General features: G+C 45.2%; 1 protein-coding gene across 1 annotated transcript in view; it reads right to left on the minus strand.

The window, feature by feature from the left end:
• Positions 1-6391, minus strand: part of LOC135049805 (acetylserotonin O-methyltransferase-like) — an 88518-nt gene extending 82127 nt beyond the window's left edge. Inside the window, exon 1 of the mRNA XM_063955686.1 lies at positions 6284-6391. Within this exon, the coding sequence (XP_063811756.1) occupies positions 6284-6355 (72 nt within the window). The 5' untranslated portion in view covers positions 6356-6391. The remainder of the gene's footprint in view (positions 1-6283) is intronic.
• Between the last annotated feature and the right edge of the window lie 11447 nt (positions 6392-17838).

Genomic DNA, 17838 nt, shown 5'->3' on the forward strand with positions numbered 1-17838 from the left:
GAAGTATTATTAAAATATAACCTTTATTAGCTATACATTAAATTGTATTATGAATCATTGATCCAGACTACAGTGAAACATAGAATTAAAAAATTGACAATGACTAACATATATGTGAATTAAAGAGATGAAAAAATGTGAATAAAGATTTTTAAAAAATGTGTCCACGTGTGTTTTGGTATAAGACTTTATTTGGTAACCGTATGGGCATATATATTGCCAAAATCTATGATCTTTATTGTCCCAAATGGTCTATCCCCACTGAGTCCGTATTCCTAGACCGTAAATCACTCGACTGCCATTTAAGAGTGTATTAGTTCTATTTTTACATACATATATATATATAATAATAAATGATAATTAGGATCCTGAGATTGAAGTGATATCTATTCACTTTGAGCTGATGGGAATATGGCAGTTCCCGTTTTCAAGTCTCACAGCTCACAATTATATCTGTGCTTGACTAATGTTCCATTATGCTAGGAGTATCAGCACTATATATTGCTTTCCTTAGAGGTATGCCAACCCCAATTGTATTAGAAAGCCAACTATCTGTCAGCACAGAACATCACTTCCATAGCCCGCACTGTTAAAGGGAGTAACCCTTATTTTTTACAGTGTAATTGGGCTACTCCGTAGGGATGTAGTGATCCTACTTCTTATATATATATGTATATATATAGTGTGATCTTGGTTCAGTGGTTAATAGTATGGATAGAGTCATTCATTAAATGGCAACATATGCCCTCCCACTTGTGTAATTGAGGAGGATTTTATTTAATTTATAATGCCAGGTAATTCAAATCTATACACATAGAATATAATAATATGTGGAAAGATAGATCTAACCTATCAAGAAGGATTTATTAATATGGATGGAAACAGAACACAAAGTCTTCAACTTCAGACTTAATTGTGGCACATAGATTAGGCTGTGCTGTCTCACTGACAGTTTGTGTAATTTTTCAGCTGCTAGCTGGCTTATTGATGTTGCCAGTGAGATTGCTACAATGTGCTGAGTTGAGTGTGGCTGTGGAGTATGTTGCAATTCTCTTATATATTGTCAGTCATGTTTGTTACAAAGTTAGAATAAGAAACTGCTCACATCACACTGATTAAATGGTGCAGATATTGTGACTTGCACGGATACTTAAATAGCTGGTGCTATTCCAGTGTGTTATATCATATATAGCACTTAACAGCTATCTATCCTGCCATTTACATATTATATATTATATATGTTCCATCCAAAAGCTGTCATGGCATACACATTCGTTTACTTTTTAATTTATTTTTTAATTTAATTTTTAAATATGTAGCCTTAAATCCAATCAGACTCTGCTGAGTAAAGATTACAAAATGATTACAGAAAAATCTCCAGTCAGGCTTTGTTAGATCGATCTGGTGTGAATAGGCTCATGTAAGTATCTCTTCCTCCTGTGTCAGTGGATATATACTAATAGTCTCTCCGCTATCCACTGGCACTATTGGCATGCACTAATCATAGTATGTCTACTCATGCATTCACTAATAGTAAAGCCTGGTCTCTCTCACAAGTGGAAACAGTTTTTAACAATCATGTATATTAAACATTCATATATGTGTACACACGTGGACACACTGTGCCCAACACGCGTGTTTCACTGCGCTATTGCAGCTTCGTCAGGGAGCATTTATCCCCCAGGCTAAAAGTTGCCATCTCCTAGCTGTGGAGATCAGTGCATGACCTCAGTGAAGGAGCAAGGTGCACCATTTCTACTAATATACATCACAGAGGGTGCCTGGCATCAGCCACACCCAACTAGTTATGGGTGAATCTATACACCAGACAGAGAAAGTGCTGTCCGCATGGTTGTTAGAGCCATGGTGGGTCCTAGTGTCTGCCTGCTCTATTAAATACTGCATAAAAAGTTCTGATCCTCATCCTGATCGGATCCAGCTAGCCTTGTGTTCAGGTTTTGGTGTGGATCCTCCACACAGGTGCTGTTTTTGCCTACATTTCTTTATTGAATCCACCTTGTGCATTGTTGCATTCATATTTGATTAAGTTGCTTATTACATCCTGTGCATTGTTGTATTTACAAATCATTTGTATATACAGTCTCTTTGCCAATAGCCCTGTGCATTGTTGCATGTACATATTGATTGTGTTAAGATTATATTCCAACCTGTGCACTGTTGCACTCATGTGCACTTTTCATATACTCCTCAGCCTGTGCCTTAGCATAGTAGTAAGGTTGTGTCTGGCGAACGTCTCACCGTACTGCATTTACCCCTGCCCAGCCTCTGATAGTCACCTTGTCCATAAATAAAACCTGGGGGCATCTGAGTATGGGGCGGACTTAATTCATCCTGGAAAGGTGGCTGCGATAGGAGAAGCCTATCACTGCAGGAGGCTAACAGACTCCTGGGCAGTAGGTAATTTTGTGAGTGCCACAAGGCACCGCCTATAAACCTACAGAACCTAGTGTAAGCATAACACTCTCGCAGCACTCCCACCTTAAATATCCACCTCTCACAGCACTCCCCTTCTTCAATGTCCACCTCCCACAGCATTCCCCCCTACAATGTCACAATTAGTAAAACCTTTGTTTGGTGGGCTTTAATAGTGCTTTGGTGGCTTTAATTTCCGATGTCTACCACACAGCACTCTTACTCTCCTGTACCCTGCAGAGTCGTGCAGAGTCAGCCTGATGTGACAAAAAATGCTGTCGTGATGCACATGTACCATTGCACATGCCATAGCTTCTGAGTGAGACCAAGATTGGGAGAGAGCAGCTCCCAGGGAGGCGGAGCTGCCTAGATGCTCTTTTTGTGTAATGTGTATTAGGGATGGCTAATCAGTGGGTTATCCATCAATGGTACCATTGATGAATAACCCCTGATGGTATAAAACCATCTGTATGGGAACCATCAATGGTTTTAACCACCGATGATCACCTCTGCATTACTGTTAAAAGAGCTGAGGGCCAACTAAAGCCCGGGGGCAGGTCTTCATAGGTGTTGGGGCAGAGCTAAGCTCCATATCCTGACACTTGGAAAAAAAATGTTTATAAAATTTGGTAGCTCTGAACCATGGATGGCGGGAAATCATTTAGTTCTACTCCATCGATGGTGAAAGTATTTAACATTGGTCATAGATGATCAATGATTTTAAATTATCGATGGTTGATGGCCATCCCTAATGTGTATTAGCACAGAGCTGCTGGGGAGCATCCTCTCTGCCTGCCTGCCTCCCCCAGCCATCCATGTAAATGCATAGTGCAGCTGCGGGTGGCCCTGGATCAAAAAACTGTACCATCCTGGTGAGAAAATGGCACCCTGCCCCCCAGCTGAGCCCGCCACTGTCCGCAGTGGCCATCCCCAGTTCCTGTCTGTAGGAAGAGACATTATCTCTGCTCCACACTCTACCAGATGCACTAAACTAGTGAGTGCTACACTGCTGCATATAGGGTTATATGGAGGGAGAGGAGGCCTGTGGCAGGGCACTACTGCTACTCTGTAGCATGTGTAAGGGGCACTATTACTACTATGTGGCTTAATGCGCAAGGGGTGTTATGTGGGCATTATATGTAAGGGGCACTACTACTACTATGTTGCTTAATGCACAATGGCATTACTACTCTGTGGCATTATGTGTAAGGGGCATTATTACTACTGTGTGGTTTATTGTGCAAGGAGCATTTCTACTACTAATTGGCATAATGTGTAAAGGGCACTACAACTGTGTGGGAATAATGTGTAAGGTGCACTACTACTGTGTGGTGTAATGTATATTGGGCACCACTACTAGAGGTGTGGCTCATAGGGATGGCATATATAGTGAGGCCATGCCTTTTGTAGTGAGGCCACACCACATTTCCAGGAACACTCGTGCCTTAGGTGTACGCTAAAATTTATCTATTACCACTAACTACCACCCTCCCCTTGTTATGGTGCCCCCCCTGTCATTTTCAGGTGTGGTATGCATGACCGACGGTCAGGAGACCACCGGTCAGCATACCTCCGCCGGTATCCCGGCAGCGGCATGCCAGGGTGGAGGGGGAGAGCACAACAAGCCCCTTGCGGGCTCGGTGGTGACCTGCAGTTGCCACGGGTTCTATTCCCACTCTATGGATGTCATGGACACCCATGAGTGGGAATAGTCCCTGTTGGTTGGCATGCCGACCATCAGGATTGTGAGGGGGCGGGATGTAGTGGGAGGTATTGTGACTGGCGGTCTCCTGACTGCCGGTCACATAACTACATCCTGTCATTTTCTTCTGGGCCCACCACTTTTGTACACAATAGAGTTTTGGGAGTGGGGTGACATGTAGAAATATTCACTGGAGGAAGCAGGGCAGAGCAGATGGTAGAAGAGGGGCCCAGCACAGGAGGGTGCATCATATGCACAGGAACAGCTGCGCTACCTATGGAAAAGACATCAGAGTTCTTTAACCTCTGCCTTCTGAATGGGGAAACCTCTGTGTTCAATGTCGGTACTGAGCTGTTCCGACTCCCGCTGTCCTTACAGCCCACAGATGATGGCTTGGCAGAGCAATCACTGCCAGTGCCCATAGCATGCCCTCACAGGCACCGAACAGCACTACAGCGCATCTTCACCACATGCCTGCCCTCCAGGCTATCGTATGGCCCCCTCTGTGGCTGTATCTTAATCACATATAAAGCTTGCTGGGGCTTAGGGGGCAGTGGAAGCTGAAACAATGGAGGAGATGTGCCTTCTTCAGGGCTGGCACCCTGTTGCAACTGCTTACATTGTTGCCAACAGTTCTGCCCTGGACCCATATTCCACCACTGACACATGCATCCTAGCCTTGCAAAGTCTGAAGACAGATATAAACTGAAAGCAAGAAGAAAATATCTATGATGAAACAATTGACCCTCTTTCACATGACAGACAGAATCATACACCCCCCAGCACACTAAAGGGCACATCTGCAAAGGGGCAAATCCTTTCCACATGCAATATTGTATATTTCAGAAATCTTTAGGAAATGCAATGCTCACTCACTGACTACTGCACGTCATAACACTGTAAAGGTCCCTACACACTGGCAGATAACAGAACAATATGAACGTTCTCTTTCATTAATGAACGAGAACTCGTTCATATTGTTCAGTGTGTAGGCACCAATGATGAACGATGCGCGGCCCCATGCTCGTTCATCATTGGTGCCCCATCGCTTTTGCATGCAGCCAATATGGACAATCTCGTCCATATTAGCATGCAGTACTATGGAGCCGGGTGACGGGGGAGTGAAGAAACTTCACTCACCCCCCGCCGCCGGGTCACCCGCCGGCCTTATCAGTCGTTGGGCACCTCGGCGGCAGGATGCCTAATGTGTAGGGGGCATTAGCTATTATTACTGTACTTGCTCTTGACCTGAAATTCAGCTCTCTAAAACTCATTTACAGTAACTGAAAAAGCCAAAATAAAAAATCATCAAAAGCAAATTAACATATCCAGCATTAGTTATTATTAGCCAGGGCTGGTGACAATATAGCAAGGGGACACTTGGAGGTAAATTTATTAAAACTTCTAAAACAGATAATTGGTGATGTTGCCCATAGCAACTATTGCCTTTTAGAAAATGTTAGACAGCATCATATTGGTTATTATGGGCAACATAACCAACTTTCTGGTTTAGAAGCTTTAGTAAATTTACCCCTTGGTTTGGGGCACAAGTAGTGCACCTGTGTGAACCTTGGATACTAAAACAAAGTTAGAAAAAAGAGCAATACTATATTTATTACTGTATAGTATAGCAAGATGTACATCATCTCTAGGATTCACATTTGTGTAATCTCTTTTATTATGAGCGTACAATAACTGCTCCTAGTATTTAGTTTTATTTATCTTAGGCTCCAATATAAGATGAGTTCCCCCTTCTAGTCAATAATGTGACATTAAAGAATGTTTTTAAGAATCACTAATAAAGTTAAATGTTCTAATATAATAATATACATTTGCTACTCTGTACAGGAATTTTGATTTGCTTATGTTCACTAATGTCCCAACAGTATGTAGAGATTTAAAGAAATAGCAATATATAGAGATTTGAACTGTTTTCTGTGTAATCATCAAGTGTGCACTAGCAAATCTTGATTTAATATGCAGAATACTGTACGGTGGATTAAACTCTGCAATTAGTGAATATTTGAACATGAAAACAAATGAAAGGATTACATTGCTGAGAAAAAAAATCTGTTGAAAGAAAAAATACTTTCCCTGAAAAAGATGGACAACTGGTCAATATAGACAAATATACAAATTCATTTGTACCTTTGAGACTAAGAATCCATCTCTATAATTGAGGAGTTGCTGTGGATAATCAGGATCTTCTGTGGAGTTCATGTTAGCGTAACTGTATGTGCTATGGCTAAATCAGCCCTTATAAACTGCTTTCCAAAAGGAGAGGGGTATTTTTAGATGGCGTAGTGGCTGAGCCAGTTACAGTAATTGTTACTTGATCTACAGTATTGTATGTTGCCATTTCATATAAAGTGAGGTCTGGTAAACACATTTAGATACATCAGTGTTGCTAATAAAAATATTGAGTGATCATATGACTAGAGATGAGCGGGTTCGGTTCCTCGGAAACCGAACCCGCCCGAACTTCAGGTTTTTTTACACGGGGCCGAGCGACTCGGATCTTCCCGCCTTGCTCGGTTAACCCGAGCGCGCCCGAACGTCATCATCCCGCTGTCGGATTCTCGCGAGGCTCGGATTCTATCGCGAGACTCGGATTCTATATAAGGAGCCGCGCGTCGCCGCCATTTTCACACGTGCATTGAGATTCATAGGGAGAGGACGTGGCTGGCGTCCTCTCCGTTTAGAGAAGAGAGTGAGACAGTAGAGAGAGACACAGTAGTAGTAATTTTGGGGAGCATTATTAGGAGGAGTACTACTATACTACTACTACTTGCTGAAGTGATATAGATTAGATAGTGTGACTGACTGTATTAATTATCTGACTTGTGTGTGCGTCGCCGCCATTTTCACACGTGCATTGAGATTCATAGGGAGAGGACGTGGCTGGCGTCCTCTCCGTTTAGAGAAGAGAGTGAGACAGTAGAGAGAGACACAGTAGTAGTAATTTTGGGGAGCATTATTAGGAGGAGTACTACTATACTACTACTACTTGCTGAAGTGATATAGATTAGATAGTGTGACTGTATTAATTATCTGACTTGTGGGGGAGACACTGACAGTGGGGAGCAGTTAGAGTCTGAGAGCAGGACTCAGGAGTACATATAACGTACAGTGCACACTTTTGCTGCCAGAGTCAATGCCACACTGCCATTGTGACCACACTGACCACCAGACCAGTATAATATATTTTGTGATTGTCTGCTTAGGAGTACTACTTGCAAGTTGCTGATAGTGTGACCAGTGACCTGACCACCAGTTTAATAATCAATCACCACCAGTTTAATATATATATATATATATATATATATATATATATAATTGTATATAATATATATATATATATATATATATATATATATATATATATAATATTGTATACCACCTACCCGTGTTTTTTTTTTTTTTTCATTCTTCTTTATACATACTACTATAGTAGCTTACTGTAGCAGTCTGCGGTGCTGCTGAGCTGACAGTGTCCAGAAGGTCCGTCATCAGTCATTACATAATAAATATACATACCTGTCCGGCTGCAGTACTAGTGATATTATATTGATTTCATCTCATTATCATCCAGTCTATATTAGCAGCAGACACAGTACGTTAGTCCACGGCTGTAGCTACCTCTGTGTCGGCACTCGGCAGTCCATCCATAATTGTATACCACCTCCCCGTGGTTTTTTTTTTTTCTTTCTTCTTTGTACATACTACTATAGTATAGTAGCTTACTGTAGCAGTCTGCGGTGCTGCTGAGCTGACAGTGTCCAGCAGGTCCGTCATCAGTCATTACATAATAAATATACATACCTGTCCGGCTGTAGTACTAGTGATATTATATTGATTTCATCTCATTATCATCCAGTCTATATTAGCAGCAGACACAGTACGTTAGTCCACGGCTGTAGCTACCTCTGTGTCGGCACTCGGCAGTCCATCCATAATTGTATACCACCTCCCCGTGGTTTTTTTTTTCTTTCTTCTTTGTACATACTACTATAGTATAGTAGCTTACTGTAGCAGTCTGCGGTGCTGCTGAGCTGACAGTGTCCAGCTGGTCCGTCATCAGTCATTACATAATAAATATACATACCTGTCCGGCTGCAGTACTAGTGATATTATATTGATTTCATCTCATTATCATCCAGTCTATATTAGCAGCAGACACAGTACGTTAGTCCACGGCTGTAGCTACCTCTGTGTCAGCACTCGGCAGTCCATCCATAATTGTATACCACCTACCCGTGGTTTTTTTTTTTCTTTCTTCTTTGTACATACTACTATAGTATAGTAGCTTACTGTAGCAGTCTGCGGTGCTGCTGAGCTGACAGTGTCCAGCAGGTCCGTCATCAGTCATTACATAATAAATATACATACCTGTCCGGCTGCAGTACTAGTGATATTATATTGATTTCATCTCATTATCATCCAGTCTATATTAGCAGCAGACACAGTACGTTAGTCCACGGCTGTAGCTACCTCTGTGTCGGCAGTCGCTGGTCCATCCATAAGTATACTAGTATCCATCCATCTCCATTGTTTACCTGAGGTGCCTTTTAGTTGTGCCTATTAAAATATGGAGAACAAAAATGTTGAGGTTCCAAAATTAGGGAAAGATCAAGATCCACTTCCACCTCGTGCTGAAGCTGCTGCCACTAGTCATGGCCGAGACGATGAAATGCCAGCAACGTCGTCTGCCAAGGCCGATGCCCAATGTCATAGTACAGAGCATGTAAAATCCAAAACACCAAATATCAGTAAAAAAAGGACTCCAAAACCTAAAATAAAATTGTCGGAGGAGAAGCGTAAACTTGCCAATATGCCATTTACCACACGGAGTGGCAAGGAACGGCTGAGGCCCTGGCCTATGTTCATGGCTAGTGGTTCAGCTTCACATGAGGATGGAAGCACTCAGCCTCTCGCTAGAAAACTGAAAAGACTCAAGCTGGCAAAAGCACCGCAAAGAACTGTGCGTTCTTCCAAATCCCAAATCCACAAGGAGAGTCCAATTGTGTCGGTTGCGATGCCTGACCTTCCCAACACTGGACGTGAAGAGCATGCGCCTTCCACCATTTGCACGCCCCCTGCAAGTGCTGGAAGGAGCACCCGCAGTCCAGTTCCTGATAGTCAGATTGACGATGTCAGTGTTGAAGTACACCAGGATGAGGAGGATATGGGTGTTGCTGGCGCTGGGGAGGAAATTGACAAGGAGGATTCTGATGGTGAGGTGGTTTGTTTAAGTCAGGCACCCGGGGAGACACCTGTTGTCCGTGGGAGGAATATGGCCGTTGACATGCCTGGTGAAAATACCAAAAAAATCAGCTCTTCGGTGTGGAAGTATTTCACCAGAAATGCGGACAACATTTGTCAAGCCGTGTGTTGCCTTTGTCAAGCTGTAATAAGTAAGGGTAAGGACGTTAACCACCTCGGAACATCCTCCCTTATACGTCACCTGCAGCGCATTCATAATAAGTCAGTGACAAGTTCAAAAACTTTGGGCGACAGCGGAAGCAGTCCACTGACCAGTAAATCCCTTCCTCTTGTAACCAAGCTCACGCAAACCACCCCACCAACTCCCTCAGTGTCAATTTCCTCCTTCCCCAGGAATGCCAATAGTCCTGCAGGCCATGTCACTGGCAATTCTGACGAGTCCTCTCCTGCCTGGGATTCCTCCGATGCATCCTTGCGTGTAACGCCTACTGCTGCTGGCGCTGCTGTTGTTGCTGCTGGGAGTCGATGGTCATCCCAGAGGGGAAGTCGTACTCGTAAGCCCACTTTTACTACTTCCACCAAGCAATTGACTGTCCAACAGTCCTTTGCGAGGAAGATGAAATATCACAGCAGTCATCCTGCTGCAAAGCGGATAACTGAGGCCTTGGCATCTTGGGTGGTGAGAAACGTGGTTCCGGTATCCATCATTACTGCAGAGCCAACTAGAGACTTGTTGGAGGTACTGTGTCCCCGGTACCAAATACCATCTAGGTTCCATTTCTCTAGGCAGGAGATACCGAAAATGTACACAGACCTCAGAAAAAGAGTCATCAGTGTCCTAAAAAATGCAGCTGTACCCAATGTCCACTTAACCACGGACATGTGGACAAGTGGAGCAGGGCAGGGTCAGGACTATATGACTGTGACAGCCCACTGGGTAGATGTATGGACTCCCGCCGCAAGAACAGCAGCGGCGGCACCAGTAGCAGCATCTCGCAAACGCCAACTCTTTCCTAGGCAGGCTACGCTTTGTATCACCGGTTTCCAGAATACGCACACAGCTGAAAACCTCTTACGGCAACTGAGGAAGATCATCGCGGAATGGCTTACCCCAATTGGACTCTCCTGTGGATTTGTGGCATCGGACAACGCCAGCAATATTGTGTGTGCATTAAATATGGGCAAATTCCAGCACGTCCCATGTTTTGCACATACCTTGAATTTGGTGGTGCAGAATTTTTTAAAAAACGACAGGGGCGTGCAAGAGATGCTGTCGGTGGCCAGAAGAATTGCGGGACACTTTCGGCGTACAGGCACCACGTACAGAAAACTGGAGCACCACCAAAAACGCCTGAACCTGCCCTGCCATCATCTGAAGCAAGAAGTGGTAACGAGGTGGAATTCAACCCTCTATATGCTTCAGAGGTTGGAGGAGCAGCAAAAGGCCATTCAAGCCTATACAATTGAGCACGATATAGGAGGTGGAATGTACCTGTCTCAAGCGCAGTGGAGAATGATTTCAACGTTGTGCAAGGTTCTGCAACCTTTTGAACTTGCCACACGTGAAGTCAGTTCAGACACTGCCAGCCTGAGTCAGGTCATTCCCCTCATCAGGCTTTTGCAGAAGAAGCTGGAGGCATTGAAGAAGGAGCTAAAAGGGAGCGATTCCGCTAGGCATGTGGGACTTGTGGATGCAGCCCTTAATTCGCTTAACAAGGATTCACGGGTGGTCAATCTGTTGAAATCAGAGCACTACATTTTGGCCACCGTGCTCGATCCTAGATTTAAAACCTACCTTGGATCTCTCTTTCCGGCAGACACAAGTCTGCAGGGGTTCAAAGTAGAGATGAGCGGGTTCGGTTTCTTTGAATCCGAACCCGCACGAACTTCACTTTTTTTTTCACGGGTCCGAGCGACTCGGATCTTCCCGCCTTGCTCGGTTAACCCGAGCGCGCCCGAACGTCATCATGACGCTGTCGGATTCTCGCGAGACTCGGATTCTATATAAGGAGCCGCGCGTCGCCGCCATTTTCACACGTGCATTGAGATTGATAGGGAGAGGACGTGGCTGGCGTCCTCTCCATTAGAATAGATTAGAAGAGAGAGAGAGAGAGAGAGATTGTGCAGACAGAGTTTACCACAGTGACCAGTGCAGTTGTTGTTAAGTTAACTTTTATTTAATATATCCGTTCTCTGCTATATCCGTTCTCTGCCTGAAAAAAACGATACACAGCAGTCACACAGTGTGACTCAGTCTGTGTGCACTCAGCTCAGCCCAGTGTGCTGCACATCAATGTATAAAAGCTTATAATAATTGTGGGGGAGACTGGGGAGCACTGCAGGTTGTTATAGCAGGAGCCAGGAGTACATAATATTATATTAATTTAAAATTAAACAGTGCACACTTTTGCTGCAGGAGTGCCACTGCCAGTGTGACTAGTGGTGACCAGTGCCTGACCACCAGTATAGTAGTATATTGTTGTATACTATCTCTTTATCAACCAGTCTATATTAGCAGCAGACACAGTACAGTGCGGTAGTTCACGGCTGTGGCTACCTCTGTGTCGGCAGTCGGCACTCGGCAGGCAGTCCGTCCATCCATAATTGTATAATTATATACCACCTAACCGTGGTATTTTTTTTTCTTTCTTTATACCGTCGTCATAGTCATACTAGTTGTTACGAGTATACTACTATCTCTTTATCAACCAGTGTACAGTGCGGTAGTTCACGGCTGTGGCTACCTCTGTGTCGGCAGTCGGCAGGCAGTCCGTCCATCCATAATTGTATTATTATAATATATACCACCTAACCGTGGTTTTTTTTTCATTCTTTATACCGTCATAGTGTCATACTAGTTGTTACGAGTATACTACTATCTCTTTATCAACCAGTGTACAGTGCGGTAGTTCACGGCTGTGGCTACCTCTGTGTCGGCAGTCGGCAGGCAGTCCGTCCATCCATAATTGTATTATAATATATACCACCTAACCGTGGTTTTTTTTTCATTCTTTATACCGTCATAGTGTCATACTAGTTGTTACGAGTATACTACTATCTCTTTATCAACCAGTGTACAGTGCGGTAGTTCACGGCTGTGGCTACCTCTGTGTCGGCAGTCGGCAGGCAGTCCGTCCATCCATAATTGTATTATAATATATACCACCTAACCGTGGTTTTTTTTTCATTCTTTATACCGTCATAGTCAGTCATACTAGTTGTTACGAGTATACTACTATCTCTTTATCAACCAGTGTACAGTGCGGTAGTTCACGGCTGTGGCTACCTCTGTGTCGGCACTTGGCAGGCAGTCCGTCCATCCATAATTGTATTATAATATATACCACCTAACCGTGGTTTTTTTTTCATTCTTTATACCGTCATAGTGTCATACTAGTTGTTACGAGTATACTACTATCTCTTTATCAACCAGTGTACAGTGCGGTAGTTCACGGCTGTGGCTACCTCTGTGTCGGCACTCGGCAGGCAGTCCGTCCATCCATAATTGTATTATAATATATACCACCTAACCGTGGTTTTTTTTTCATTCTTTATACCGTCATAGTGTCATACTAGTTGTTACGAGTATACTACTATCTCTTTATCAACCAGTGTACCGTGCGGTAGTTCACGGCTGTGGCTACCTCTGTGTCGGCAGTCGGCAGGCAGTCCGTCCATCCATAATTGTATTATAATATATACCACCTAACCGTGGTTTTTTTTTCATTCTTTATACCGTCATAGTCAGTCATACTAGTTGTTACGAGTATACTACTATCTCTTTATCAACCAGTGTACAGTGCGGTAGTTCACGGCTGTGGCTACCTCTGTGTCGGCACTCGGCAGGCAGTCCGTCCATCCATAATTGTATTACAATATATACCACCTAACCGTGGTTTTTTTATACCACCTAACCGTGGCAGTCCGTCCATAATTGTATACTAGTATCCAATCCATCCATCTCCATTGTTTACCTGAGGTGCCTTTTAGTTCTGCCTATAAAATATGGAGAACAAAAAAGTTGAGGTTCCAAAATTAGGGAAAGATCAAGATCCACTTCCACCTCGTGCTGAAGCTGCTGCCACTAGTCATGGCCGAGACGATGAAATGCCAGCAACGTCGTCTGCCAAGGCCGATGCCCAATGTCATAGTACAGAGCATGTCAAATCCAAAACACCAAATATCAGAAAAAAAAGGACTCCAAAACCTAAAATAAAATTGTCGGAGGAGAAGCGTAAACTTGCCAATATGCCATTTACCACACGGAGTGGCAAGGAACGGCTGAGGCCCTGGCCTATGTTCATGGCTAGTGGTTCAGCTTCACATGAGGATGGAAGCACTCAGCCTCTCGCTAGAAAACTGAAAAGACTCAAGCTGGCAAAAGCACCGCAAAGAACTGTGCGTTCTTTGAAATCCCAAATCCACAAGGAGAGTCCAATTGTGTCGGTTGCGATGCCTGACCTTCCCAACACTGGACGTGAAGAGCATGCGCCTTCCACCATTTGCACGCCCCCTGCAAGTGCTGGAAGGAGCACCCGCAGTCCAGTTCCTGATAGTCAGATTGAAGATGTCAGTGTTGAAGTACACCAGGATGAGGAGGATATGGGTGTTGCTGGCGCTGGGGAGGAAATTGACCAGGAGGATTCTGATGGTGAGGTGGTTTGTTTAAGTCAGGCACCCGGGGAGACACCTGTTGTCCGTGGGAGGAATATGGCCGTTGACATGCCAGGTGAAAATACCAAAAAAATCAGCTCTTCGGTGTGGAGGTATTTCACCAGAAATGCGGACAACAGGTGTCAAGCCGTGTGTTCCCTTTGTCAAGCTGTAATAAGTAGGGGTAAGGACGTTAACCACCTCGGAACATCCTCCCTTATACGTCACCTGCAGCGCATTCATAATAAGTCAGTGACAAGTTCAAAAACTTTGGGTGACAGCGGAAGCAGTCCACTGACCAGTAAATCCCTTCCTCTTGTAACCAAGCTCACGCAAACCACCCCACCAACTCCCTCAGTGTCAATTTCCTCCTTCCCCAGGAATGCCAATAGTCCTGCAGGCCATGTCACTGGCAAGTCTGACGAGTCCTCTCCTGCCTGGGATTCCTCCGATGCATCCTTGCGTGTAACGCCTACTGCTGCTGGCGCTGCTGTTGTTGCCGCTGGGAGTCGATGGTCATCCCAGAGGGGAAGTCGTAAGCCCACTTGTACTACTTCCAGCAAGCAATTGACTGTTCAACAGTCCTTTGCGAGGAAGATGAAATATCACAGCAGTCATCCTACTGCAAAGCGGATAACTGAGGCCTTGGCATCCTGGGTGGTGAGAAACGTGGTTCCGGTATCCATCATTACTGCAGAGCCAACTAGAGACTTGTTGGAGGTACTGTGTCCCCGGTACCAAATACCATCTAGGTTCCATTTCTCTAGGCAGGCGATACCGAAAATGTACACAGACCTCAGAAAAAGAGTCACCAGTGTCCTAAAAAATGCAGCTGTACCCAATGTCCACTTAACCACGGACATGTGGACAAGTGGAGCAGGGCAGGGTCAGGACTATATGACTGTGACAGCCCACTGGGTAGATGTATGGACTCCCGCCGCAAGAACAGCAGCGGCGGCACCAGTAGCAGCATCTCGCAAACGCCAACTCTTTCCTAGGCAGGCTACGCTTTGTATCACCGCTTTCCAGAATACGCACACAGCTGAAAACCTCTTACGGCAACTGAGGAAGATCATCGCGGAATGGCTTACCCCAATTGGACTCTCCTGTGGATTTGTGGCATCGGACAACGCCAGCAATATTGTGTGTGCATTAAATATGGGCAAATTCCAGCACGTCCCATGTTTTGCACATACCTTGAATTTGGTGGTGCAGAATTTTTTAAAAAACGACAGGGGCGTGCAAGAGATGCTGTCGGTGGCCAGAAAAATTGCGGGACACTTTCGGCGTACAGGCACCACGTACAGAAGACTGGAGCACCACCAAAAACTACTGAACCTGCCCTGCCATCATCTGAAGCAAGAAGTGGTAACGAGGTGGAATTCAACCCTCTATATGCTTCAGAGGTTGGAGGAGCAGCAAAAGGCCATTCAAGCCTATACAATTGAGCACGATATAGGAGATGGAATGCACCTGTCTCAAGTGCAGTGGAGAATGATTTCAACGTTGTGCAAGGTTCTGATGCCCTTTGAACTTGCCACACGTGAAGTCAGTTCAGACACTGCCAGCCTGAGTCAGGTCATTCCCCTCATCAGGCTTTTGCAGAAGAAGCTGGAGGCATTGAAGAAGGAGCTAACACGGAGCGATTCCGCTAGGCATGTGGGACTTGTGGATGCAGCCCTTAATTCGCTTAACAAGGATTCACGGGTGGTCAATCTGTTGAAATCAGAGCACTACATTTTGGCCACCGTGCTCGATCCTAGATTTAAAGCCTACCTTGGATCTCTCTTTCCGGCAGACACAGGTCTGCTGGGGTTGAAAGACCTGCTGGTGACAAAATTGTCAAGTCAAGCGGAACGCGACCTGTCAACATCTCCTCCTTCACATTCTCCCGCAACTGGGGGTGCGAGGAAAAGGCTCAGAATTCCGAGCCCACCCGCTGGCGGTGATGCAGGGCAGTCTGGAGCGACTGCTGATGCTGACATCTGGTCCGGACTGAAGGACCTGACAACGATTACGGACATGTCGTCTACTGTCACTGCATATGATTCTCTCAACATTGATAGAATGGTGGAGGATTATATGAGTGACCGCATCCAAGTAGGCACGTCACACAGTCCGTACTTATACTGGCAGGAAAAAGAGGCAATTTGGAGGCCCTTGCACAAACTGGCTTTATTCTACCTAAGTTGCCCTCCCACAAGTGTGTACTCCGAAAGAGTGTTTAGTGCCGCCGCTCACCTTGTCAGCAATCGGCGTACGAGGTTACATCCAGAAAATGTGGAGAAGATGATGTTCATTAAAATGAATTATAATCAATTCCTCCGCGGAGACATTGACCAGCAGCAATTGCCTCCACAAAGTACACAGGGAGCTGAGATGGTGGATTCCAGTGGGGACGAATTGATAATCTGTGAGGAGGGGGATGTACACGGTGATATATCGGAGGGAGAAGATGAGGTGGACATCTTGCCTCTGTAGAGCCAGTTTGTGCAAGGAGAGATTAATTGCTTCTTTTTTGGGGGGGGTCCAAACCAACCCGTCATATCAGTCACAGTCGTGTGGCAGACCCTGTCACTGAAATGATGGGTTGGTTAAAGTGTGCATGTCCTGTTTTGTTTATACAACATAAGGGTGGGTGGGAGGGCCCAAGGATAATTCCATCTTGCACCTCTTTTTTCTTTTCTTTTTCTTTGCATCATGTGCTGATTGGGGAGGGTTTTTTGGAAGGGACATCCTGCGTGACACTGCAGTGCCACTCCTAGATGGGCCCGGTGTTTGTGTCGGCCACTAGGGTCGCTAATCTTACTCACACAGCTACCTCATTGCGCCTCTTTTTTTCTTTGCGTCATGTGCTGTTTGGGGAGGGTTTTTTGGAAGGGACATCCTGCGTGACACTGCAGTGCCACTCCTAGATGGGCCCGGTGTTTGTGTCGGCCACTAGGGTCGCTAATCTTACTCACACAGTCAGCTACCTCATTGCGCCTCTTTTTTTCTTTGCGTCATGTGCTGTTTGGGGAGGGTTTTTTGGAAGGGCCATCCTGCGTGACACTGCAGTGCCACTCCTAGATGGGCCCGGTGTTTGTGTCGGCCACTAGGGTCGCTAATCTTACTCACACAGCTACCTCATTGCGCCTCTTTTTTTCTTTGCGTCATGTGCTGTTTGGGGAGGGTTTTTTGGAAGGGCCATCCTGCGTGACACTGCAGTGCCACTCCTAGATGGGCCCGGTGTTTGTGTCGGCCACTAGGGTCGCTAATCTTACTCACACAGCTACCTCATTGCGCCTCTTTTTTTCTTTGCGTCATGTGCTGTTTGGGGAGGGTTTTTTGGAAGGGACATCCTGCGTGACACTGCAGTGCCACTCCTAGATGGGCCCGGTGTTTGTGTCGGCCACTAGGGTCGCTTATCTTACTCACACAGCGACCTCGGTGCAAATTTTAGGACTAAAAATAATATTGTGAGGTGTGAGGTATTCAGAATAGACTGAAAATGAGTGTAAATTATGGTTTTTGAGGTTAATAATACTTTGGGATCAAAATGACCCCCAAATTCTATGATTTAAGCTGTTTTTTAGTGTTTTTGGAAAAAAACACCCGAATCCAAAACACACCCGAATCCGACAAAAATAATTCGGTGAGGTTTTGCCAAAACGCGTTCGAACCCAAAACACGGCCGCGGAACCGAACCCAAAACCAAAACACAAAACCCAAAAAATTTCAGGCGCTCATCTCTAGTTCAAAGACCTGCTGGTGACAAAATTGTCAAGTCAGGCGGAACGCGACCTGTCAACATCTCCTCCTTCACATTCTCCCGCAACTCGGGGTGC

The sequence above is a fragment of the Pseudophryne corroboree genome, chromosome 2 (genome assembly GCF_028390025.1).
Source record: "Pseudophryne corroboree isolate aPseCor3 chromosome 2, aPseCor3.hap2, whole genome shotgun sequence".
NCBI lineage: Eukaryota > Metazoa > Chordata > Amphibia > Anura > Myobatrachidae > Pseudophryne > Pseudophryne corroboree.